The sequence below is a fragment of the Ochotona princeps genome, chromosome 20, assembly GCF_030435755.1.
Source record: "Ochotona princeps isolate mOchPri1 chromosome 20, mOchPri1.hap1, whole genome shotgun sequence".
Classification (NCBI taxonomy): Eukaryota; Metazoa; Chordata; class Mammalia; order Lagomorpha; family Ochotonidae; genus Ochotona; species Ochotona princeps.
In genome coordinates, this window is record NC_080851.1 from 10,453,350 (window position 1) to 10,478,622 (window position 25,273).

Consider the following 25,273-nt stretch of genomic DNA (forward strand, 5'->3'; position numbering starts at 1 on the left):
GTGACAGAGAGAGAGAGAGAGAGAGAGAGAGAGAGAGAGAGAGAGAGAGAGAGAGAGAAGGAGATCCTTTCCACTGGTTCACTCCTCAAATAACCACAAGGCCTGGGCTGGTTCAGGCCCCAAGGGCTTGAACCATCTGCTGCTGCCTTCCCAGGCACAGTAGCTGGGAGATGGATCGGAGGTAGAGCACCTGCTTCTCCAACTGGCATTCTGGTATAGGATGCTGCATGACAAGCAACAGCCTAATCTGTTGAGCCACAATTTTGGCCTTTACACTCCCTTTGGCTCTATGTCAACCAGATATGAAGTTTATTTGAGATGGATTCTCCCACAAGCGCACTCATGTGCAACTAAGAAGGAGTTGACACCTTCTACAGTTTACCTTCTAAAGACAACAGTTCATCTTTCTGAGTTTTGCAAGACTTGAGGCCACTCTTCCACCAATAAGGCATCGTCCTAGTTTAGTTGCACCATGTAGGAAGTGCTTGCTCTAATACAGCCTCTGTTGGACTGGGTACCTTGTAGACTATGACATAACAGATTCTCACAAAATGATGATACAGTTGAGGACAGTCCAAAGCCTTGGGACCCTGCACCCACGTGGGAGACCCCGAAGAGGTTCCTGGTTCCTGGCTTTGGATCGGCGCAGCTCTGGCTTTTGCAGTCACTTGGGGAGTTAATCTTTGGACGAAAGATCTTCTTCTTCCTCTCTGTGTATCTTTGTAAAAAAAAATAAATAAATCTAAAAAAATTGTCATTCCTATTCTCTCTAGAAGAGGGGATAACAGAGTATATCATGTATCTCTACTTGTCACCATTCCTTCATTCACGTATTTTAAAATAATCTGGTTGTATGTGTAAAAAGTGCTACACTTAGATGTTTGGAGTGAATGGGATCCATTAGGGATCTCACAGCATGACATGGTAGACAGACGAGCATTATAAAACCCAATAAAATGTAATGTTCTTAATACAATATTAAAAATATGGACCAGGGAATAAAATGTGAGTACAGCACAATTCAAAATAAAAACCAGTAACCACAAACCCAGCTGACAGTATGTCTTCCAAGTCCATGGGCCCCAGGCATGCACTCCTCCAGCCAGCTGCTTTGGATGCATCTTGTAGGTACTGTATTGCTTCTGCACATGGGGTCACATCAAAGAGGCATCTTTCCTATGCCCTGGGTATAAACTTCTTCACACATTATTGTATATAATCTACGTGCAAACCATCTTTCCTATTACTCAACTTGCTGCACTCAACTTTCCTAAAGCCACTAATTTTTAGAAGGATACTTCAACAAGTGTGTGGGAAATGTACATAATAATAAAACTATCCATGCACCTCAAAAATTCTTTTGCACAGAATTAAATTTATTTTTTAAGGTTTCATTTTCCATGGAATTTTTGAAGTGTCCTTGGGGAGCTGGTGCAGGTGATCTGAGGCCCTGTCTCCCGGCCTCAAAGCCTGCACACACATTGGTTTCTGCACAGTAATGGATAGCTGTGACAGCTTCACTATGTAGACTGACTCTCCTGTATCCTGAATTCTGGGAATCAAAAGTGTGTCAGGTTTCGGCACATTCTCACAGTTTAATGAGCTATCTTGGAGATGGGGGCCCAAGCTCAAATATGAAATTCACTTATGGTTTACATATACCACATACCCATGGCCTAGAGTGAATTGTAAACGATGTCTCAGTGGACTTGCATGTATTTTATCTCTTTCCTTGATAAAGGACATGAGGTGTATACTTGCATTGTAACTGTGAGTAGCTGAATAAAACCCACTGTATAATTTTCCACTTTCAGTGAAAAGTTGTTCCTCAAAAGTTTTGAATTTGTGAGCATTTTGGATTTCAAACTCCAAAATTAGGGATGCTCTGCTTGTACACTGCACACTTATAGCCTGCAGTCAGCATCTGGACACCCCCCTCAGACTTTTAAGTACAGATATAAACTTCGTAATTCATTCATAGAGGAAACTGATAGGTACCAATTAAATACGTGGCCATCGTTTTCTAAATAGGACATCTGCCAGAGTTGATGATCAGATTAGAGGATTGAGTTAATCACGGATGGCCCCATTTTCAGGGTTATATTTAGCCAAAGTCATGGACCTTGAACTTTCCATGTCAAGATACATTTACCCGGAAGAATATTCCATTTTGGTAATACAATCAAAATTCATGCTAAACACACCTTCATTATTGAAGTGTCATCTGCTTTCCAAATATTCATTCGTTCTAGCTTTATGTGGGACAACGTTTGCATGTTATGTCACACAGGAGGGTCAGTCTGCCTTTTGCGTCTTGATCTCCCTGATGCAAGACCGGTGGACTCGCCACGATGTGTGGTCTATCACTGTCTCCCGTTCTGCCCTCACTCCCTCACTCCCACCTGATGGGGAGTGGCTGAGCTCAAGCAGCACTATGTTTTCCGTTTGCCTATTTCCCTCTCGGAAACTTTGCAACACCTCCTCCTCCTTCAGCTTTGCCTCAACTGAATGAAAGGATGACTTCCTGTCCCTCTCTGCCTGGCCTCCTTTGCAGCAGCCGAGACTGGTCCCACTGGCACTACCTCTAACCCCAACTGGATTACACTGCCCTACAGCTCAGCCACTCCTGGTGACAATACAGAATCACTGATCATGTGTATAACAGTCAGTGTTGTGACTGTTCTGTTTTTAAAGTTTTACTTTCAGTTGATGTGGTTGATCCTGATGCTTGTCTGCAAGTGCTGTAAGAAAATGATGCTCAGAGTCCCACTGTGACCCAGTGCGCCAAGCCTGAGACCTGGACAGCATGGTCTCATAAGCGTCCCGGGTATTCCTACCTCAAAACACACTTTGTGCAATCTGTATAAAAAGAAACAGCAAGTAGGCAGCCTGGCTGTTTTATCTTGTTATTTGCGAGGAAAAGAGAGGAAACTCCCATCCATTGGTTCATTCCCCAGACACTCAGGAGAACTGAGGCTGGGAGCCATGAACTTGAGCCAAGTTTCCTGCGTGTGTGGCAGGAGCCTAGTGCCCCATGCCATCACTGCTACCTCCCAGGCACCTCACTAATAGGAACTGTAGTTAGCTATGAGACCTAGGTGCCAGACTATGGGATACAGTCATCTTAACTGGAATTTTAACATCTTAACATCTTAACATCGAGCTAACTGCCTGCTCCAGTACTAGCTTATTTCAATTCTAAAACAAATTAGCCAACTGAAAAACATCATGAAATACTTCAACTGCTCTGTATACTCCTCTCCCCACAAAGTGCTTCAAAAATCCACAAACTTGCAGTACAGTTAAAGAAGTTTCCAGGCTTTGTCCATGATTGGCACAGCAAGCAACACATACGGCTTTCTTTTCTATACTTTGTTGATATGAACTTTATTTTTTTTTTGAGAATCTTCAATGTATTGAGATAAAAACATTAAACATTTCATGCTTTAGAAAAACTGTCTCATCAACTATCCCATGGAACATCACTCCACTTCTCAGAGAACAGTCGCTTCCTTCACAAGCCTTTAAGCAAATACCCTCTTGCCGGCCATATCTGGCTGATAAAAACTCAGTCAGATATTTCGGACAAACAGAAGCCAAAGCAATGTGCATTTCCTGCCTCTCCACTTGGGGTCTGTGACCACAAATCCCATCTCACTCAAAGTCCCACTGCACTTGAACTGTTTCAAATGACTCTTGTAAAACCACTAATATTTGTATGGTATTTGGATTGTATTTACATAATTTAAAAAGCAGCAAGTAATAAAAAATGAAGGTGGGTTTCAATATGAAAATCAACATGGCTACACATAATGAAGAGGTCAGATGATTTTGTGTAAAGAATAACCACGAATCATGGGTGCCAGCAGAGAACACTAGTTCTCTGCCTGCAACACCGGCATTTCATATGGGTGCCAATTCAGGTCCTGGATGATACACTTCCAATGCAGCTCTTGTTTAATGGACCGGGAAGGGTTTGGGTCCCTCAACCTTGTGCGAGACCCACAAGAAGCTCTGGACCAACTCTAGCTGTTGTGGCCATTTGGGGTATGAAACAGGGGATGGAAGCTCTCTCTCTCTCTCTGAACTTTAAGCAAAATAAATAAACATTTAACAACATCAAGAAGAAGCAAATGTGCATGGGCACAGCAGTCAGGACCTGAGAAGACACAGTCCATGCTCAGGGCTGCAGTGAGTGACATGGAGGCATGAGTGTAAAACACTATGATGTATGGACTCCATTTCTTTTCAGAAAACATGACTGCAGAATTGATTGCATCTAATAAACATGAGCTAGGCTCATGTGTGAAAAGCAGCTCAAATGAAATTCTAAATAACCATAAACATGGTTTCATCTATGCGTTTGTCTGAGATGGTATTTGATAGTTACCTCAGGTGTGGGACAGACCATTTTATGTACCAGGATCCTGAGAAACGTGAGAACTATTCTTTATTTACGCCCACACAAACTATGGAAAATTGCTATTTAAAAGTTGCAAATGATGACAGTAAAACTCTGGGTGAATGGAGACTTGAGTTTGACTATGAGTCAATGGGCATCGGGAGGATTGCCTCACTCCTGGACTGGCAAAACTGACAGCATTTCAGAACTATTCAAACCACTTGGTCAGAAGACGCACTACATCGGGACCCTGGGTTGATACTGGGGTGGCGGTTCCCCATCCCTGGGTACTGGGACATTTGGAAAGCTAGGTGTGGCTTCCCCCTCCATCTCGCCCCTTCCTCCAGAGACAAGAAGAAACAGAGAATTTGGAAACAATGATTTCATCCACTTTTCCCTATCCCTCAATCCTTCCCATCCTGGTCAACCACGTAATCATCATTTAAAAAAAAAAAAAAAGTTGCCATTTTTTTCAGACGATCCCCTAGGGGGCAGAATTCCTCTCATGGAGAACACGCTGCAGACCCGCGAGCAACCCAGAGATGCTGCCTCTTGTCTCTCTGCTTTGCTTTTTTGAACTTAGATCCTTTGGTGACAGCAAAGGAGGTAAAAGGGCAAACACACTCCTAAGCCAGGCTGTGTTTTATCTTGGATTAGTTAGTAGCTCTCTTAGCTAGAGGGGCAGTGGGTCCCTACTCTCCTCCTTATCTTGACTGACAGTGGAGAGGAGAGAGTTGGTTTAACAGGGCCCTGTCTGCTCTAGGCTCCTTCAGGCCTTTCCAAGGAAATGGCCCAATCTGAAAACTTAGAATATGAAGAGCAAAGGGAGAATTTGGGGTCATTTGTTACTGACTCTGAACCTTCTAGGACTTTCCATTATTTGACGAGGCTACCTGGATAGATGATGTTATGTTGGGATTCTGTTAGCCCTTGGCTTCAACACAACTCTGACCATTTGGAATCCACATACACTGTGTCTGCAGTCCTTTTCTGTGTTCCTTGAAAGAGTTGAAAACTTCGATCCCTGACCTCTGGACTTTTTTTTTTCATGTAAGACCTATGGCATCAAAATAAACACTCTTGAATTTCCTAAGAACATACCTCCTTTCCATGAAATATTTTATGTTAAACGCTATTAAACACAGTGAACCATCACATTTTAGAATAATCGTTTGTTAACAGAGTGAAGTTGGCTGACTTGCCCTTTTTTTCTACTATAGGTAGCGTAGCCGCTTCTGCCAGAGGCCGAGTGAGCGCCTTTATCAAGAGTTCCCAATTCTCCTTCATGTGCCAAAGAACACAGACAACAAAGGCAACGATGAGCACCAAAAAGTTATGAAGGTTCTGTCCTTTTCTGGAAGTGCCCGAATGATTCCCTTTAGCTGAGGCCAAGTTTTCTAGAAGCAGAACCTGATGTATCAAAGGCAAGCTGTTGGATTGAAACCTAGAAGGAGAAAAGCAGGATGGGCAGGAGGAAAAGCTGATCAGAAATGGGGTGGTAGAAGGCTAGGGTGATCTTGAACCTCAGGGATTCTGAATACTTCTCATCTGCAACAAGAGTTTAGCATAGAAGCAAGAGATGAGGCTGTTTAGACCCCAGAGCAGCCAGCAATTCATTATACAGCTTGGGGCCAGCTTGGGGAAGAAATCTCTTAGGGATGATCAGATGGTACTTGGGCTCCCATTGGAGAAGCCAACCTGTTCAGAAGGTTTAGACAGACAGGCAGGACAACATATTACCATGCTTGGTGTCAAGAGAATCAAATCATACACACACAGTATCCTTTAAGATGAGCCTCTAAAAAGTCACCTTTATACCTGGTACCCACGATATCCTTTCTAGCTATACCTATGATACTTAAGACACCATTTGGCTACAGTGAAATATTTTCCAAGCCAATTTCATAGGAGGATCACTGAAATTGATCGCCTGAGCAATGGGAAAGGTGGCTCCAAAATGGAAAGAGGAAAGATGCCTACAAGGATGGCAGAAAGTTCTTGCATAAAGAACATTATTGGTACTTGTCACTTCCATGCTGACCTTCCACATCTGCTTATCGTTGATATCCAATTGATCGTGACAGCTACATACAAATCCCAGGTATTATTTGGGGATGCACTTGTATAACTAATACACTACTTTATTTGTAGTCAAAAAGGTTGCTTGTTCAGTACATTCCCACTGAAACTGATCACATTTCAATTCATTATATTGAAGTATAAAGACACTTTCTATACGGTTCCTTTTTTATTTTTCACTTTTCAAAAAACTATTTTATAGTTCCATAGGCTCTGAGATTTCCTTTACCCCTTCCCCGAATATCCTCCCTCCCTGTGACTTTCCCTGTATTATTACAGCAGTAAAGTCCTTCATAAACAGTTGTAAGCCCATTATTCTGCTAGTAAGTGTATTGTGACACTGAGAGTATGGACAATGGCAGGGAATGCAGCATCCTATTGTCAAGATATATTTAACAGTTTCACTGGGAGTCCATCTTTGATTTGGAAGTAGAGATGCACACTACATTATATCTTCACATCTGGATATGATAGTACCTATTACATAGTTACTATACATCCCCTTAAATGAAAAGCCACAAAACAAAAGCAACAATAGTAAGAAAATGGAAATTAACAATGCCATGAAGTTAAATAACATGCTACTGCATGACCAATGGGTTGCTGGATAAGTGAAAAAGAAAATCAAGAACCTTCTTGAAGAAAATGATGCTACTGTAGGTTCCACCTAACTCCAGTGAGATTGGCCTACATTCAAAACTCTACTAACACCTGCTGGCATGGATGTGGGAAGAAAGGTACCCTCCTTCACTGTTGATGGGAGTGTGGGCTAATACAACCACTGTGGAAGTCAGTATGGAGAGTACTAAGAAAACTGAAAGTTGACCTGCTGTATGACCCAGTTATCCCACTTTTGGGAATATCTCCAAAGGAAATGAAATTTACAAATAAGAAAGGGAGCTGTACTCCTATATTTACAGCAGCACAAACTACAATAGCAAAGACATGGAAACAACCCAGATGCCTGTCACAAGAGGAGTGGTTAAAGAAACTGTGGTACATCAACTCCATGGACTACTTCTCAGCCATTAAAAAGAATGAAATTCTACCATTTACAACCAAATGGTCACAACTACAGACCATTATGCTCAGTGAAATAAGTCAATCCCCAAAAGACAAATATTGCATGTTCTCTCTGATATAAGGCAATCTCCTTGCAAAATACAAGATCGATAGTCATTACTGTTTTTTGCTACAGCTCATGGATTATGCTATTTTTTGTTTTACTTTCATTTTTTCTCTTATTAAATTCTTCACTGACTTATGGGTTTCTTTTTTAATACCAGATTAAGCACTCTAGTGATTTAGCAGATTAATGAGCAGTCCTCAGAATGACCTCAAACTAGGTGAAATGGTACAATTTATAAAGTGAACAGCTTTGGAACTGTAGATGGAGGTTGATGACCTCAAAGTTTACCCTGTGGGAGAGAGGAAGGGAGAGGAAGAGCCTCACACGCTTTAGATCGTACAGGACCGTGCTGACCCCTTCCTGCCAATCTCGTGGCAGGTGTTCTGATTCAGATACTTGGCATAATCATATTAAAGGAGATTATGAAGAAGCTTTAAAATGCCAAGACTACTGTGCAGTGACACAATTATTCAGAGACAACCCATCAGAAATTATTACAGGAAATTTGAAATAAAGCCACAGTTTGCTTAGTAAGTGAGGAGCCAGAGGCACAGCTGGCTAAGATGGACTCAGGGTTTCCAGCAACTCAGTTCCATGCACTCACTGTGTACCTTTCTGGCAGGTAAAAGATGCCAGTGATCAACATTGAAGACCTGACAGAGAAGGACAAGTTGAAGATGGAAGTGGATCAGCTCAAGAAGGAAGTGACCCTGGAAAGAATGCTGGTAACTGACTGCTTTCCTTTGAGTTGAGTTTCTTTTGTATTAAGCTAAAAAGATGTTGCGGGAGTACTATGTCACAAAGTATCAGCTGTGCTTTGTTTATTTACGAACTGGGGAAGGCAAAAACAGCTAAAAACAAGTTACACAAGTAAAACTTCACTAGAGATTGAATGTTAACAATTGCAATTCTGTATTGATTCAGACTCTAAATCTAAAGGCCTAGCCACATTGTTTCCAGAAGCCCCATTCAGCTCCTGACCTGTGTTTTGCATTACTGGCAAGCTGGGAAGAATTTTACATTTTTAAAAAATATTTATTTTTTTTTTTATTGGAAAAGCAGATACACTGAGAGGAGGAGAGACAGAGAGGAAGATCTTCCATCTGCTGGGTCACTCCCCAAGTGGCTGCAAGGGCCAGAGCTGAGCTGATCTGAAGCCAGGAGTCCAAGCCTCTTCTGGGTCTCCCACATGGGTGCAGGGTCTCAAGGCTTTGGGCCTTCCTCAACTGTTTTCCCAGGCCACAAGCAGGCAGGGAGCTGGCTGGGAAGCGGGTTCGCCAGGACATGAACTGGCACCCAAATGAGATCCAGGTGCATGCAAAACAAGTACTTTAGCTGCTGGGATACTGCACTGGACCAGAGTTTTAATTTTTAAAGACTTATTTTTGAAAAAAAGAGAGAAAGAAAGAGAAAAAGCAAGGAAGGAAAGAAAGACAAAAAGGAAGGGGAAGAATGGAAGGAATTATAGACAAGAGATAGAAATTAGGAAGAATATTAGAGACAGTATTTTTGCTATACCATAAAATGTAGCAATGCTTACAGGCACTATGCCTTTATTTTTTCTAAATTCTCAAGCTTCTCTTTTTTCCACATAATAATCTGTTGTTACTGAGAAAGGTACACTCAGGACCTCATATTTTAGCACTCTCATGGTCAGAATAAACGAATACATTCCATTCTTCTGCAAACTCTTCTCTTTCACATCATGAAGAACCCAAGCACAGGAGCTCCGTGGCTCCTCCTGAAGCCATCCGATAGCTCTCAGAGACAGTCAGGACAACTCGGCACTTGGGAGGAGTGGAAACGGCAAAGGAACAAAGCTCCCAACAAACAGGAGCTGCAGCTTGGAAAACGTATTCGTGTAGTTTAGATCTCTTCATTTAAGGAAATTTGCAGAAGAAAATCTTCTCCATAAGTGATAACAGCATATTTCATATTTTTAAATCTAACTTTATCAACACCAAGTACAAGAGGGAGTTTGTATTATCTTCATACTTGGCTCAAAACTTCTACTTGGAATCAAAATTGGGACTTTAGCTTCTTTTATAACTGTCTCGAACTTATCTGTTCTTCTTTCCATGAAAGTAAATTACGTTTTGCTGTAAAGATAAAACTAAATCTATTACCAGCACAAAAACTTGGAACACACAGTAAACAAGCTGAAATCCTTATCTTAATAATTTTGGAGCAAAATAAACGTTTGGAGGAAAGGAGGGCTGTTTTTCTTTTTTTAGTTGAAAGAAATAACCAGGCACCATTTTATTTGTGTATTCAGGATTATTCCTTTGTGAGCAATTGAGTGATCCCACCTTTATTATCCATTTGTGGTAAATTAACCTTGGAATTTGTGTTGGTGATAAACTTCACTGCATCACCATCCCTCAGGCTTTGGGGTACCTTTTCCCTATCGATCCATCTCCTTTCTCTGGGAATCAAAAGTGTCTTAATATCGCAGTGCAGAAACTACATGCACAGAGAAAGAGAGAGACAGAGGTGCCCTGCATGCTCTGTTCAGTCTGTTTGGGCAGAACGCTGTTGCCTTGCTGGCTTATAAACAAAAGAAACTAATTTCTCATCATTCAGGAAACTGAGGAATCCCAAATGAGGGCACGCAGCAGATTCGGGGTCTGGTGAGGGCCCGCTCCCTCCTTCAGAGCAGGCTGCCTGTCCATCTTGTCCTTGCCTGGTACCAGGAGCCCGCAAACTCCCTGGGGTTTCCTCATTAAGGATTCTGATCCTATTTGGAAGGGTTCATGACCTAATCACCTCACTTCCCAAGGGCTCCACTTCCTAGATTACAGTACACGGCTTTGCGGGAGATACAGTCAGCTGAATATATAATACGTAATGGAAACTCGGGTCCTGCACCTTTAGTTCTGAGACAGGCTAGCAAAGGGCCAGGGACGGGAGTGGACAGATCTGGAAACATAAGTGCCAGGCTCAGAAATTCTGGCTCCACAAACTTTCTGCGTGTGCCACCCCGACCGAAGTTATCCAGCTGACCTCTGTCTGCTTCCTCAAAGTGGGGCTAGCATCAGCATCCAGTTTAAAGGACAACTGGGAGAAATCCATGCGGGAAGAGTCACACGGTTCTGTAAACAATGGCAGTAGGCACCAAGGACTTTCTACTATTATTTTACTACCAATATTTTAAAATTATTGATAACCATGAGCCTTTCTCTATTTTATTGTCAATACATTAGTATTGTCAGAGTAGAAAAACTGTTAGCATCCAGTTTCTTATAGCATGCAGCGATTAAAAACAATCTTTGTAGTGACAGCTAAAAGAAGTTACCATGCGATGTTATAATCTTCTTGTGCCAGCTGCTCATTAGGCATTCAATGCAACCAATATTGCTGTTCTTATTTTGAGAACCTTAGAACTGCCTTAACTTTCCACTGTGACATGCAATCTTATTTTCAAGTACACATATACAAGAAATGTCACAGAAGCACACAATTCTAAGTAATCAGTGTGCTATATCTTCAGATTCTAATCCTTCACTGACAATAATTTTTAAACTCTGGTTCCTGGCATCTGGTAGGCTTAAGCTGGTATTTAGAAAAGAGTGTGGGAAAGCTGGGGGGGTTAATCTAAATCACTCCAGATTTCAAAAGTATAAATTTGCAAGTATCATTCTAGGAAGAAGACACTTGACTCTGCTGGCCCCAAATTGGAAACAATTTGTTCTAATGGGTACAGGATGAGTTTTCAGGGTTGTAAAGCAATCTTCAGTCTTACTTGTAACGTGGCTGGGAATTTGCGTATAGAAATACCACAGAGACTTTCTTTGAGAACAAACAATATCTTGGTTAAGCAACTCATGGAATGGGTGGCCATTTACTGTATTGCCCAAATTGAACTGGTTTTAGATTACTGTCATGAAACATACCTTAATTGACAACAAAACACACTGAAGTATACAGAGTATGAAAAATTTGTTTCTCTTGGTGGCATAGGCAAGTGTACACACACACATTTATATTTATGAATTAATTGGCCTTGCCAATCTCTAGAAAGAGTATGAAGTACTATATAAGCAGATTTCAGGGGAATCCAACTAATTCAGTTAAGCTGAAATTCAGAGCACCAGCCAAAGGCCGGCTCTGTTCTGGATGCAGGGAAGGAGACAGTGGAAAACTCACCCAAGGGTCTTTGACCCATGAAAACTCACTCCTGTAGAGGAGTCCTGTGTGAAGGGTCACGTGTTTACTTTTAGGCATCCCACAGTGGCAATAAACCTGAAAATCAGTAATGACTCATTTCCTTTGACCTTCACATGTGTCACACTTTTGGAATGAGGACACATGATTGGATCAATAATGGCCTGGAGACATTCATGACTTGTGTTGCTAGCTGAGTTCCAATCCTTGGACTCTGACTGGAAGATGCCAGAGGCCATGCACCTTGAGCACTAGGTGCATGTGTGTGCTGAGTGTGGGCAGGAGGTCAGGGGAGTGAGCAGCCTTTGGGTCTAGCCCAGGAAGCCCAAGTGCAGTGACAGAAAGCAGAGAGAATGATGGTACAAAGACACAGAATAAAAATGGATTGTAAAAAGTGAATTCTTGGGAGCTGCAGCTTTCTGTTGGATACCAAATGAGTCATCTCCCTCTCCTTCTCCAGGTATCTAAATGCTGTGAAGAAGTAAGAGACTATGTTGAAGAAAGATCCGGGGAGGACCCGCTAGTCAAAGGTGTCCCCGAGGACAAAAATCCCTTCAAGGAGCTCAAAGGAGGCTGCGTTATTTCCTAAGAGAAAAAAAAAATCTTCAATTTTAATGACTATGTAAAGTTTCCTCTATGTAATAAAACTATTGAGCAGGTACATGTATTTTTAAATTTATAAAAATAAGCTTTTCATGAAACTTGGAGGTGATAATACATACATCTATGTCTTTTTAAAAGTACTCAGCACAAGGCTTTATGTATAATTGACTAGATATTGATGGATCCTGCTTTTAAAAATAATCAGTATGCTTGTAAGTAAATTTAGGTTTTACTGAGTTTGTTGTTGTCCTTTTAAAACAGATAAAAATACTCTATTACCTCTTCCGGAGTGGAATGTGAGGGTCATCCTACAGAGCCCATGTTCTTTCAGCACTCCCAGTATTCCACTCAGCATCTTACAGCTTAGGCGCCTATTTTTTTTCCCAGTCTTTCCCCTGCAAGACTATCCATTTGACATGCTGAAAATCTATCTTGACAAGATATGTGTGTGCAGAGGTTTGGTTTTTGATGGTTTCCCTTTCCCTCCAACCTCCAATTCTACTTCTTAATGACGTTTTCTCAGGACACCAGCTGTGGTGAGGTGCTTTCTGTGGACACATCCCAGTGAATTTAAGCAGCACTGAAATAAAGCTTATGAGCACAGAACCAGGAAGCAGAAAATGCTGGTTCTGCCACTTGACTGGCTAACTGAGCTTGGGCAGACACTTCATCCTTTCTAAATCTGTTTCCCCTACTGTACAATAAAGATAATAGTGGTTTTATCATCCTCCTTTTTGGAGGTCAAATAATACACTGGTGTAACTGTAACAGCGTATTACCTAGCACATAGTAAAGCCCAATAAATGTTAACTTCTGTTGTTATCAGGAAAGGTACCAGAGGGAGTTTCCAGGATCTTTTAAGACACATGCTCTTCCACCCATTCCCATGTAGATACTTTGTAGCACAATCTTTTTCATGGCAGAGTGATGGCCAACAGGAGGAAACTCACCAGCAACCTTCCACCTCACTGCCCAGCTAGGCTCCTGCAGGCATCTTACTGAAGCCAAATAGCACCATCTCAGTGCCAATGGTTAGGCAATAACTTGTAACCTGCTACTGTAACAACAGGTGAATGGGTCTATTATGGATCAAAAACTGTTTTGATTGCCAATGTCTCCTTGTTGTCATCTTACTTGGTAAAAGTTTAGAACTTCTCGGAAATGCTCACTGATAGTCGTCCCTTGGAAAAAGCCAGAGAATAAACCATCCATTATTTAGTCTGGAAGGGAGTAGTGTGAGGGTCCCCCTACACTTGGTTCCACTCCCAGTACCCTTCCACTCTGATCAGTGTGTGTTCCACTGTTATCTTGTATCTCTTGTCCAATTCCTTCAGCTTGAAATGATGAGAATGAGGGCTTAGGGATACGAATTAGAAAATTTCTGATTCAAACACTGTCTGGCTTCATGGCAGCCCCGCCTCCCACACGTTCTCATCTCATACGTTTTGGATAATACAGGAATTTGTGTTAAACCATAGAATCTATTCTCTCTTTCCTCAGCAGAAAATCATTTCCTACTATGGCAAATTACAAAATCCCTCCCCATCTACTCCTCCAGGGTTTCCTGACTCTTTTATTCATTCTGTTTCCCTCCAAGGCACCCATCAGAATCACGCATACTATTTATTCTGTTAATTCACTTAATTATGGTCTGTCTCTAGGGATTTTCCATGTGCACGCTAGCGTTTATTTAATGAATTCCATGTATCTGATTAAAATAAATACAAAGTCTTTATTGTGGCATTCAGTAGCATGTAGAATATAATCCTGACCATATCCTTAGCTTTTCCTTATAAGTGGAGACAGATTTTAGAGCCAGACAAGTCTTAATTACAATCCCGGTTCTTGCACTTTCCAATGGAAACCTTTGAAAAAATGACTTCAACTCTATGAGCCTCCATTTTTATGCTACATAAAAAGAGGATCTCAATATGGACATATTAAATCAAAGACAGGTATCAAGACACTTTCATCAATGTCCTGCGTTATTACAGACCCTGTAGACTGCTTGTCATCAACAAGCACAACTACTAGGAATCCTATCTGATGTCATATTTTCTCACCCTCGTGGATTTGCTCACACCATTGCACCTCTGTATTTCATTGCAGTTCTTTTTCCTTGCTCTGGCTCGGGGGTATTTTGTATATCTCTTAAGACATCTAACCTTATTTCACTTTCAATTTATTTTTTTCATTTTGAGAGGTAGAAACAGACAAAGGGCTCTCCCATCCACTGGCTCACTCCCCGAATGCTCCAGGCTGAAGTCAGAGCTGTGTATTGAATAGCGCTTCCCAAAGTGAGTGGCATGGACCCTAAAACTTGAGCCATCACCTGGCACCTCCCAGGGTGCACTTTAGCAGGAAGCTGGAATCAGCAGTGGAGCTGGGGCTTGAACCCACACACTCTGACACAGGATTCAGCATTCCCAAACTAAAATACCACCCCCCCCCCCCCAATGCTATTTGTTTCTCTGGTTATGGTTTGTGTAGTTGTCTTGATTTCAGTGCTCTACTGTAAATATCCCAAGCCAGAAACTTTGTTCATCTTTAAAACTGCCATACCAACTGGCTATAATTTAATTGGCTTGGGCCGGCGGCGTGGCTTAGCGGCTAAAGTCCTCGCCTTGAAAGCCCCGGGATCCCATATGGGCGCCGGTTCTAATCCCGCACCCAATAACAATAAAAATCAGATATACAGAGAGGAGGAGAGACAGAGAGGAAGATCTTCCGTCCGATGATTCACTCCCCAAGTGAGCCGCAACGGGCCGGTACGCGCCAATTCGATGCCAGGACCAGGAACCTCTTCTGGGTCTCCCACGCGGGTGCAGGGTCCCAATGCATTGGGCCGTCCTCAACTGCTTTCCCAGGCCACAAGCAGGGAGCTGGATGGGAAGTGGAGCTGCCGGGATTAGAACCGGCGCCCATATGGGATCCCGGGGCTTTCAAGGCGAGGACTCTAGCCGCTAAGCCACGCCGCCGGGACCTAAAAAAAAAAAATTTAATTGGCTTTATAAATGTTGAATTCAAATAAAAGCAAGCAAGGACAAAATTTATGAAATGCTTATGTCAGATAATCTAGAATTCTTGTGACTTAATGATCAAATCAGTAATAAAAATAGGATAAAATTTTTGTTGTTAAAAAAAAACAACAGAATACTGGGCCCAGCACGGTAGCCTAGCAGCTAAAGCCCTTGCCTTGCACACCTGGGATCCCATATGGGTACCCGTTCTAATCTTGGTGGCCCCACTTCCAATCCAGCTCCCTGCTTGTGGCCTCAGAAAGCAGTGGAGAACGGCCCAAAGCCTTGGTGCCCTGCATCCACGTGGGAGACCCGGAGGGAGCTCTCGGCTCCTGGCTTTGGATTGATTCAGCCACGGCTGTTGAGGCCACTTGGGGAGTGAATCAGCAGATGGAATATCTTCTCTGTCTCTCCTCCTTTCTGTATATCTGACTTTCCAATAAAAATAAACAAATCTTAAAAAAAGAATACCAGCAGAGGTTTGAATCAGAGAGGAATCACAGAAAGGAAGTAGAGAAAGATGGTATAAGAAGAAGGAAACGAAACCATGGCTGCCCTACAGGCCACAGAGCAGAACAGACATTAACTCTGACATGTTCAGCAGGTGTTCTTTCACAGCCAAAGTCAACGGAAATGAGGCGCTGCCTACACAACCTTAGCACTCCGCTCTTCACCAAAACTTCCTGGCCTCATGCGTGACAACGAGTTATTAGAGATGCTATATCATTTCAACTGTTGGTACATTGGAAGTATCTGCCTGCATTTTTGAGCTCAACCTTTGGCAAGAAGAAACAAAGCTGTCATTTTAATCTGGACTGACTTCATTATAGCCAGAAGCCAGATTTCCAAACAAAGCTAATGACCAACTTGCTAAATCCCCAGAAGAATGAGTTAGCATAATGAAAATAACTAATGCAAGTGGACAATCACACAATTAATGTTTTCTAAGAAACTCATAAAGAGAGAAATGTTGCCTTTTTTTCTTTGAGATGTGTAGGCACAGGTGGGGGCAGAGAGACAGAGGCGCTCCATCACACAGCTTCATTACCCAGACGCCCACAATGGCTGGTCCCGGACCAGGCTAAAGCCAGGAACTAAGAACTCCATCTAAGCAGGTTTCTCAATGGGTTGGCAGAAACCCAGCGACTGAGCCACGTCTGTAGGAGCAGAAGGCAGAGGGGAGCTACACCTGCACACGGAGCTCGGGTACCACACTGTGGGATGCAGGTACCCTGACCAATATCTTAACTGTTAACCAAATCCCCACCTGGGGAATTGATTTTGCTATCATGTACTAAAACTCATTTTTGAGATAACTGGAACATCAGATAAATTTTCTTCTCAGGTGATATTATATCTACAAAAGAAACCTTATGCATAGTTACATGAAATAATTAAGTTCCTAAAACTTGTTATGAGACGGCTTTAACAAACTGAGGCAAATATTAAGTGATTGAAGCGTACACCAAGAGGTTAACGTTGTGGTATTGTGCATTAAGCAACCACCTGCCATGCTGGCATCCCATATGAGTGCTCATTCAAGTTCCGGTTGCTCCACTTTTGCTCCAACTCCCTGCTAATGTGCTTGTCAAAGCAGCAGAGGGTGGCCCAGTGCATGGGCCTCTGTACCCTCAAGACGGCCTTGACCCGTTGATTTGGTCTGGCCCAACTCCAGGCCAAGATGACCATCTGGGGAGTGAGAAAATAGAAGATCTCTCTCTCTCTCTCTCTCTCTCTCTCTCTCTCTCTCTCTCCCTCTCTCTCTCTCTAACTCAAACTTTCAAATAAATAAATCTTAAAACCCAAAAGCATCATTGTCATTTTACTACTTAAAACCAAGCAACAATACAACATTTTTCAGAATGCTGTGTGGTCACAGCATTTCACCATTTTAGTTTAATCAATTTACTTAACAAGATACTGACATGTGAATTATCCAGCAACAATAAAAATGTTTTAAAAAGTAGCCTCCTAAGTACTTCATGTCTAATTTAAGCCTCATAACACTGTGGAGAAAGTTGAAGTACCAATATGGGTTTATAAATATTTATCCCATCATGTAACTAGATGATTTCAGAGGGAAGAAATGTCCAAGCCAAAATAATTCTATTTTTAGAAATTAGAAAAGATATACTCACCTTCATTTCCTTAACCAACATACTAATTTAAGCTGCTGTTAAACGGATTATTGTCACCAAATTACTTAAGCCATTTTAAATCAACCCTTTAAACTTAAGAAATCAAAAATTAAAAGAAAGAAAAAAGGAATGTGTTGTGCAGACAGATGTCGGTTTTGTCTTGGCTCAGTGCTTTTTAACAAGGGAAACTTTGGCAGAGGATCTAACTGCTGCGCGCCGAGGCGATCTGGGTCTTTCCAAGAGAACGCGAGCCCCGGCACATTTTCTCTGTTAATGACTTGTGCTGTGTAGACGCTCAAATTCAAGCAGCGCCACCTGAACTGACTCAGCCCTCTGGGTCACTTACCTTACACATGAGAACAGCCAAATTCCGAAGAATGCCAGTGACTTTGCTGTCACAGCCAGTGGCAGAGCTGGGACCACAACCCAGGCGCTCCCTGTCCATTCTAGCGGCAAGTATTCCAAGAACAGAAGGGGGAGGGGGTTTGGGGGGTGGAGGAGGGCTACGAACAGAGCCAGCTCACTCTCCCAAGTCAGGTACTCTGAACTCAAATAAGCTGCTCCTGAGCTCGACTTGGTCAAAGTCTTTTTGAGAGAAGGAGAGATATCCTGTTTGGAGGCTTCCTACACATATGCTCTATTTTTCTTCCGGTCTTCGGAGCACCGCTAACCAGTCCAAGTTTACAGTAGAAGGGAAGGTTTACATTACACGTCTGTGTTCTTCACATCACACGGTTTTACAGGCTTCCCAAAGCACCAACTAAATGAATATATTTCCCCACAAGGAGAAAATCCAGTTCTCGGGAATCCGTTGTCCACACCCTGGAAAGTAAATCCAAAGCATCAGATGTCCACAGGCCCATAAGGTTGTGTGCCCGCTGGCCAGCCCGGCCACGCCGGCCATTTTGCCTTTTGGCTGAGGAGGACGCAGCCCACCTTATCCACCCGCCTGGAGCGACCGACAGCCCTCCTGAATGCCACCAGGAGGCTGTCTGGCAAGGTAGCCGGGCCAGCAGGCACGAGAGGGTCCAAATCCAACCGAACCGTAACAGGGTTCCGGCCCCTGGTCTCTCAGGATCAGTGGAAAGCTACGCACCTCCCGCCATTTTGTTCTGAGCGGACCTCTGTGGCCGTGGGCCCCGGTGTGGGTCCCCTAAGGAAGCGCCTGCGTGCAAGGCCCGTCCCTGTCCACTGTTAGGCCTCGAGGCTCAGTTGGAGTGAGGGAGAGGACCTGCTTTGCTACCCATATACCCCGGTACTGGCGGCGTGGGGACGCTTTGCTAAGAAAGGTTACGGTTTCTGCTTCCTTCTTCCTGTCGTGCCCTTATCTTCCAGTCAGTACAGGCATCCCTTGGACAAAGCACAACTCCCTTATGGGGACTGAAACGCCCCTGCGAGATACCAACAGCATTCCTTTCACCCCTAAAACGTGTGAACCCACTTTCTGCTCAGAGGCCGGTGGGCGCGTGGTCTCCTTGGGCGCGACCGCCCCTTCCCTTCTACCTGCACCCACGGACACGCGGCTGGGGAGAGGTCGTGGATTCTACGTTAGTCCTTTCAACACATGCAGGGGTGAGGACCCGTCTTTCCTGCCGGGTTTGTGTCCTCTTTTCCTTGCTCCACAAACAAAACCCGGATGTGACTTAGAGGAGAAAAAAAAAAAAAGTAAAACTCGTGCCGTCCCGGCCCTGCGGGGGCCCAGCCCAGCGGCCGCGGGCGTGGCGTGGAGGGGCCGAGCCAGCGCCTGCAGGGCCAGCATCCCTGCCGGGGCCGCGCGCTCTGCCAGGCCTCCCGGACTGCTGTGGACTCCAGCAAGAGCCTCGGGGATTTGAAGTGCCCCGGACGCGCGGGCAGGGCCTGGCGTGACGGGGCGGCCCGGAGGGGCGAGCCCTGGGGAGCGGCGGGCGCCGGGAGGCGGTCACGTCTCGCGGGCGGCGGGGGACCCCCGGTTATTTCTGGACGCGCTCTGGTGCGCGGCGCTTCTAGTGGCACCACGGCCCCAGCGCCCCCGGGGCCCAGTACTGGGACCAGAATGCCAGCCCTGCACATCGAGGATTTGCCGGAGAAGGAGAAGCTGAAGATGGAAGTGGAGCAGCTACGCAAAGAAGTGAAGTTGCAGAGACAGCAGGTAAACGGGGTTGGGGTGGAGAGGGAAAGTTTTGCTCCTGACCTCTGAACTAGCCCCTCGCAGTTGGGTATTGTGAAGCCCAGGAGAGTTTTTTTGTTTTGTTTTGTTTTTCCTCCCAACTTGTCTTTGGCAGGCGCCTGGGAACTGCCTGGGGAAGTGAAGACTGGAGGGAAAGTTAGAGGAAGGGGGAAGCCCGAGGCACTGGGGCACAGGGACTTCAAGACAGCTGCTTGCCACAGTGGGGCAGCTGGGTTCCTGGGCCGGAGGGCATGGGGAAGGCGTGCTCACAGCCCACTCCTCCACGTCGCAGAGCCGCATTACCTGGTTGTGGAGTGCACCAGCGGCCTTCAGCCCTGTCCTCTGGCCCCCCTCGGGGGGCTTAGGAGCACAGTGTTAAAATTTCTGCTTTTACCTGTTGCTTTCATCCCCTAATATGGCTTGTAAGACCACCTTGTAGGCGAGTATAGACACAACTGTCGTGTGTGAGTAAATTATCATGCACACTTAGACGATGAATCTTAGCCCCAGTGCAAGTGTGGGTGCTCCTGTGAGAGCCCGGCCCAGGCACGAAGCTCCCGCGGGTGCTCGGGGAGGTTTTGTCATTTTCGCTTCCATTTCTTACTGCTGATAGGGGCTTCCGGAAGACAGTTATAATTTTTTTTAGCTTATTTGCATTTACTTAATCCCAATAGACAACCTGTAGTTATAGGAAAAAGCTTTGAGGTAGTTTTTTTTTTAAAGAAACTAATTTTTTCCTCCACAGCAATAGAACTTTGAATGTACATTTAAATTTAGTACTAGAAAATTTAAACAAAGAAAAAAGAAAACAATGGAAATGGTATAAATATTCTCGCTGGCCTTCTCATTCCAGGTTCTGACAAATTCGTCCCTGGTGAGGGTCTTGTTATTCCTGCACGATGGGTGTTCCTTTGGTATACAGTTTTCTGAATGTAACCCTTCATTTCCAGATGCCTGCTGTATCCACCTAGATTTTGTGTAAGGATGTCCTGAGAGTTCTGTGGCTTTAAAAGTATTATCCATAAGTGGAAGGGAGTGAGAGGACCTGATGAGTCACTTCACTTCCGCAGAGCTCAAGGCTGCACCCGCAGGCAGCCAGTGCTGGACACCTGCACTTCTCCAACACACTGCAGCTCTGGGCTTGCCTGGGGCACAGCTGCGTGTGCCCAAGGAAAACATCTTCATCCATTCCCGTTTTCTTGTTAAACCTCACTCTTGCAGTTTGTCTCAAAGGGTAGACTTTCTGAGGAAACTATTCAGTCTTTTCTCCGAGGAAGAGAAGGTCTGAACTGACTGCATAAGTTTCAGATATTGGCCTCAGATAACCCTTTTGCTATGGTGCTGGCCTTCCTGCTGAGCAGAGTGGGGCGTTTGGAATACCAGCTCTTCCAGATCACCATTCCCGCACTGCTTTATGCTTTGTGAATTCCAGAACGTGACACATACCCAAACACCTGGAGGTTATCTAATACTGCACCTGCTGGTTAGCGTGGAAATTCAAAATCAGACTATGTTTTAGTTGCTATATGACACAGCATAGCTGTATTTTAACTGTGGAAGGAAATCCTATTGGCACAATGCATAGAAAGGGTTGGGCTGACTTGAACATGCAGACTTTCAAACTTTTGATCCTGACCAATAGGAAGAAATAGACCTTACATAACGTGAGTTGTATATATGTGCACAGGCTGCATACCTACTAGAATAAAAATAGAGCAGCAGAGATTTCTTTATATTGTGATTTTTTAAGAAAAACTATATTCAATTCTGTTAATTTCACTAAAGGGTGTTGACAGTGTTTGAAGAACTAATTCATTTCCTTTTTTATCTTTTTCTTTGTTTTCCCACATTGAAGGTGTCTAAGTGTTCTGAAGAAATAAAGAACTATATTGAAGAACGTTCCGGAGAAGACCCGCTGGTAAAGGGAATTCCAGAAGACAAGAATCCTTTCAAAGAAAAAGGCAGCTGCGTTATCTCCTGAGTAACTCTGGGGAGACCGCCTCTTCTGTGGAAGGGCCGACTGGCAGACAAGCAGCACACCTCCACGGGGAGGAGGGGATACTTGGGAGAGGCCCTCCCCAGGCACCACAGAGATTGCCCAAAAGCATTCGCACTGCTCACCTTTGCTCACTTCGCAGAGTGTCTGATGTAAAACTAGCAAAGTTGACGATGTTACCAATGCTTGACTCACCTCTATTTTAAACCTGCTGCTTGACGCCTCAAATAAAGTTTTGTCTGAGGAAAATCAGTGTGGTTGATTAAAAAGAGCTCTTTTCATGTGTTCACTTGACTGTTTCTTTCCATAACTTTTTAGGTGGTTGTGATAGGTGTCCAAATTTTATAGGTCAGGTCCGCTGCCCGGATCTCTGTCTCATGGCTGTATGGTGCCAAGTTGTCACTTCTGGAAGGTGTCTGAGCAGGTAGACTGCCTGTCACATTGACAGGAATCAGACTACTTGAGCAGGAACTATGCCATCTGGTTTACGTAGGTCTGATTTAAAGTGTCTCCACAGGAGTGTCCTTGAGAAGGGCCTGGTTCGGCCCTCAGGAAGAGCCCCACCTCCTCCAGGCTGCTGTCCCCATCCCCCCAGCCCAGGGCCCTGGCTCAGACACCTGCAGCTCTGCAAGCACTCCTGCCACTGTTTTCCTCTTGGCTCAGGCCAGCCAGGACTCTTCCTCCAAAGCTCTTTAAACTCCTATGACTTGTACAAGTTGAACATTTTCCCTGTGCATGGGGTGCAGCAGGATCTGTTGTGGCTGGCCTTCATGGTCATTTTGTTGTTTTTTGTTACCTGGTAGAATCAGAAGGTCATGCAATGCTGGAGGAGGAGTGCATGTATTTTGTTGACTTTAGGATGCTGGTTTCACTGTAGGTATAATTATGCAAAGCAAAGAATTCAGGAAAGAATTGCTGGAGAAGAAATTAAAAATACGATTTTGTAGGAATGTACCCATCCAGATTAGGAAAGAAAGCAAACCAACAGCAAGAGCAGCAACTGAGAAATCTTGAGCATAGGAAAGCTGAAGTGAGTCTGAATGGCAGAGAGGGGCATTTTATGTTCAATAAGAATGTTTTCAATCAAGTAAATAACTACATTGGAGTTGTCAAAACAGTAACAAAAAATCTTTACTCATTAAAATCATTTTTTTCTTGGGCCCGGCGGCATGGCCTAGCGGCTAAAGTCCTTGCCTTGAAAGCCCTGGGATCCCATATGGGCGCCGGTTCTAATCCCGGAAGCTCCACTTCCCATCCAGCTCCCTGCTTGTGGCCTGGGAAAGCAGTCGAGGACGGCCCAATGCTTTGGGACCCTGCACCCACGTGGGAGACCCGGAAGAGGTTCCTGGTTCCCGGCATCGGATTGGTGCATACTGGCCCATTGCGGCTCACCTGGGGAGTGAAACATCGGATGGAAGATCTTCCTCTCTGTCTCTCCTCCTCTCTGTATATCCGGCTTTCCAATAATAATAAAATCTTTAAAAAATATATATATTAAAAAAATCATTTTTTTCTTACTAGTTTAAAGGGATTCTTCATTTATTATAGTCATTCATAGAGACATGTGTTGCAAATAATTATTATTCCAGGTCCTTGGCTTAGCCTTTCCCAGTGACCTTGACCTTGGTGATGCAAGTTTGAGAGTGGAGTAGAACACCTGCCCTAGTCTTTTAGGAAGTTAACTGCAGCTAACAGTCCCTCAAAGGAAGGGCAAGCTTCCTTTGAACATTTTTTCCTTGGCTTTCCTGTCTCTTGGTTGCAAAGAAAAAGCAAGGAAAACCCTTGCATGATAGCTCTGAGTCGAACGGGCTTGGTCAATAATGTGTCTGCAAGTTTTAAATGTGGCACCAGCATCATGCTCAGCTGGATCTTTCCTCTGCCTAGACTTGGAGCTGCTCCTTATTCGTTGTGTAGGATAATATCTGAGACCTGCCCGAAGTGTAGCTTTCCCTTCACTCTGAAAATCCTTTCCCTAAGAAAGAACTGGATCACCAGGTTTTTGAAAAATAGCTTGCAGCAAACCCAAAGCAGAGACTATTTCCTTCTGGTTCCAGTCATTGTTCAACTGGATGACATCAACTGGGATAATTGGGAATCCAGGGATAGTTAAAGCCCGAAGCACGATCTGTTGCAAGATAAGGTTTAAAAACAGCAAAGGAATATTTCTTTGAAGCACAATTACTATTACTATTACTATTACTTTGAACACAATTACTATTGAGGATGTGCTGCTGCTATTAGCCATTTAACCTAGCCTGGGATTTGGGGGCCTGGGTGCCTGTAAAATCTTCTTTTAATAGGATGTTTCATTTTTCCCTCCCAGTCATCAGTGTTTTGTTTTGTTTTGTTTTGTTTTGAACTGAATAACCAAACATCTATTTTGGTGGCTGGAAAGGCAGGTCACTTGTTTAATTCCAAAAAGGTCAAGACTACACTGTTATCCCCTAACTTCCCGAGAGCTGGGATTCCAAGGCTGCATCCTGAATTTCTATGGGCCACATTCACTCATACCTGCAAGTCCTAGCTGTTGTTATTCATGCCTCTTTGAACATACGACTAATTTGCCAACTTCTGATGGATTTTAATAAATGTCCAATCCTGCAGGTGTTTCTACTAAACCTAGATCTGTTGATTTTTTTCCTTAGTGTTTTATCATTACAATATAATAAATATGTGAAAGCATAACAAAAACACTTTTTTTTCAAGTGTTAAAGTGCTGAAAACTTGATTTGCTTCTACTGGGAAAAAGGCAAAGTATATGTTACAAAATACTATATGTTAAAAAATACTGCAAAAGTGAAGAAGTTGTTTCTGCACTGTTATGGACAAAGAACTCTCAATTTACTGCTGAATAAAGGGATGTAGAAGTCTGCCCATCGTACATTTTGTGTAATGCATGAGAACGTAAGAACATACTTTTATTCCATTTAATTTGCTTGAAGCATCACTGGATGTTTATTCAGGTGGGAAAGGATGATCTTGACAGCTCTCTGTAATTTTGATTTCTAGATCCTATGAATGGATTAAAATAAACCAATTTAAAAATTTTTTAAATGGAAGCAAAATATATATTACTCAGTTCAGGCTTTGCAGCATGAGTATATTTTGTTATTAATATCCTATGAATTAAGGAGCAACATTTGTAAAGCTAACATTAATGAAGTAGTGATGTATTTTGATTCATTAAGCTATTCCCTTATCAAAGATATTGGATCAGTAACATATGGTGTACTTCTGTTTTACTTCTATTTCTTATACTTTGAAAATACAACCCCAAGGCTCTGGCATTAACCCAGTTTGCTGGTTACTTGAGAACAATGCGAAGTCCATTGGTGTTAACTGTTCCTTCTCTGCAACTGAAGTTTGTCACTGACAAACAACCTGACATGGATATACATGCTCTTTGTAATTTTGAGAGCAAGAGAGGGACAGCTCCCCATCTGCTGCCTTTTTCTCCAAATACCAACAAAGGCTAAGGCTCAACTGGGGCCGAAGTCATAGCCTGGAACAAAGGCCAGGACTCCCACTGCAGAGAGCACTGCCGCACCCCAAGATCTCCAGTAGGAGGCTGGATCAAGGTACCAGACCCGAGTACC

At 43.6% G+C, this 25,273-nt stretch overlaps 3 protein-coding genes across 3 annotated transcripts in view; 2 read left to right on the forward strand and 1 right to left on the reverse strand.

Annotated features, from left to right (window-relative positions):
* Positions 1 to 8,239: 8,239 nt before the first annotated feature.
* Positions 8,240 to 12,474, forward strand: GNGT1 (G protein subunit gamma transducin 1). The gene is made up of 2 exons (XM_004582303.2): positions 8,240 to 8,335; positions 12,235 to 12,474. Exons 1-2 carry the CDS (start codon positions 8,240 to 8,242, stop codon positions 12,361 to 12,363), a joined length of 225 nt encoding a protein of 74 aa, XP_004582360.1. The 3' UTR covers positions 12,364 to 12,474.
* A 6,807-nt stretch (positions 12,475 to 19,281) lies between these two features.
* On the forward strand, positions 19,282 to 21,695 carry GNG11 (G protein subunit gamma 11). Its single transcript, XM_004582304.3, has 2 exons — positions 19,282 to 19,663; positions 21,537 to 21,695. Exons 1-2 carry the CDS (start codon positions 19,568 to 19,570, stop codon positions 21,660 to 21,662), a joined length of 222 nt encoding a protein of 73 aa, XP_004582361.2. The 5' UTR covers positions 19,282 to 19,567; the 3' UTR covers positions 21,663 to 21,695.
* A 2,895-nt stretch (positions 21,696 to 24,590) lies between these two features.
* BET1 (Bet1 golgi vesicular membrane trafficking protein) overlaps positions 24,591 to 25,273 on the reverse strand; it is a 38,937-nt gene continuing 38,254 nt past the window's right edge. The window contains exon 5 of the mRNA XM_012926145.2: positions 24,591 to 24,689. The gene's annotated coding sequence lies outside the window, so the exon portion shown is untranslated. The remainder of the gene's footprint in view (positions 24,690 to 25,273) is intronic.

Excerpts from the sequence above, each read along its gene's own strand:
- GNGT1 (XM_004582303.2), top strand. The coding sequence starts at position 8,240 with ATGCCAGTGATCAACATTGAAGACCTGACAGAGAAGGACAAGTTGAAG. Across the intron at positions 8,336-12,234 it reads TGACCCTGGAAAGAATGCTG|GTATCTAAATGCTGTGAAGA; the intron begins GTAACTGACTGC and ends CTCCTTCTCCAG.
- GNG11 (XM_004582304.3), top strand. The coding sequence starts at position 19,568 with ATGCCAGCCCTGCACATCGAGGATTTGCCGGAGAAGGAGAAGCTGAAG. Across the intron at positions 19,664-21,536 it reads TGAAGTTGCAGAGACAGCAG|GTGTCTAAGTGTTCTGAAGA; the intron begins GTAAACGGGGTT and ends CCCACATTGAAG.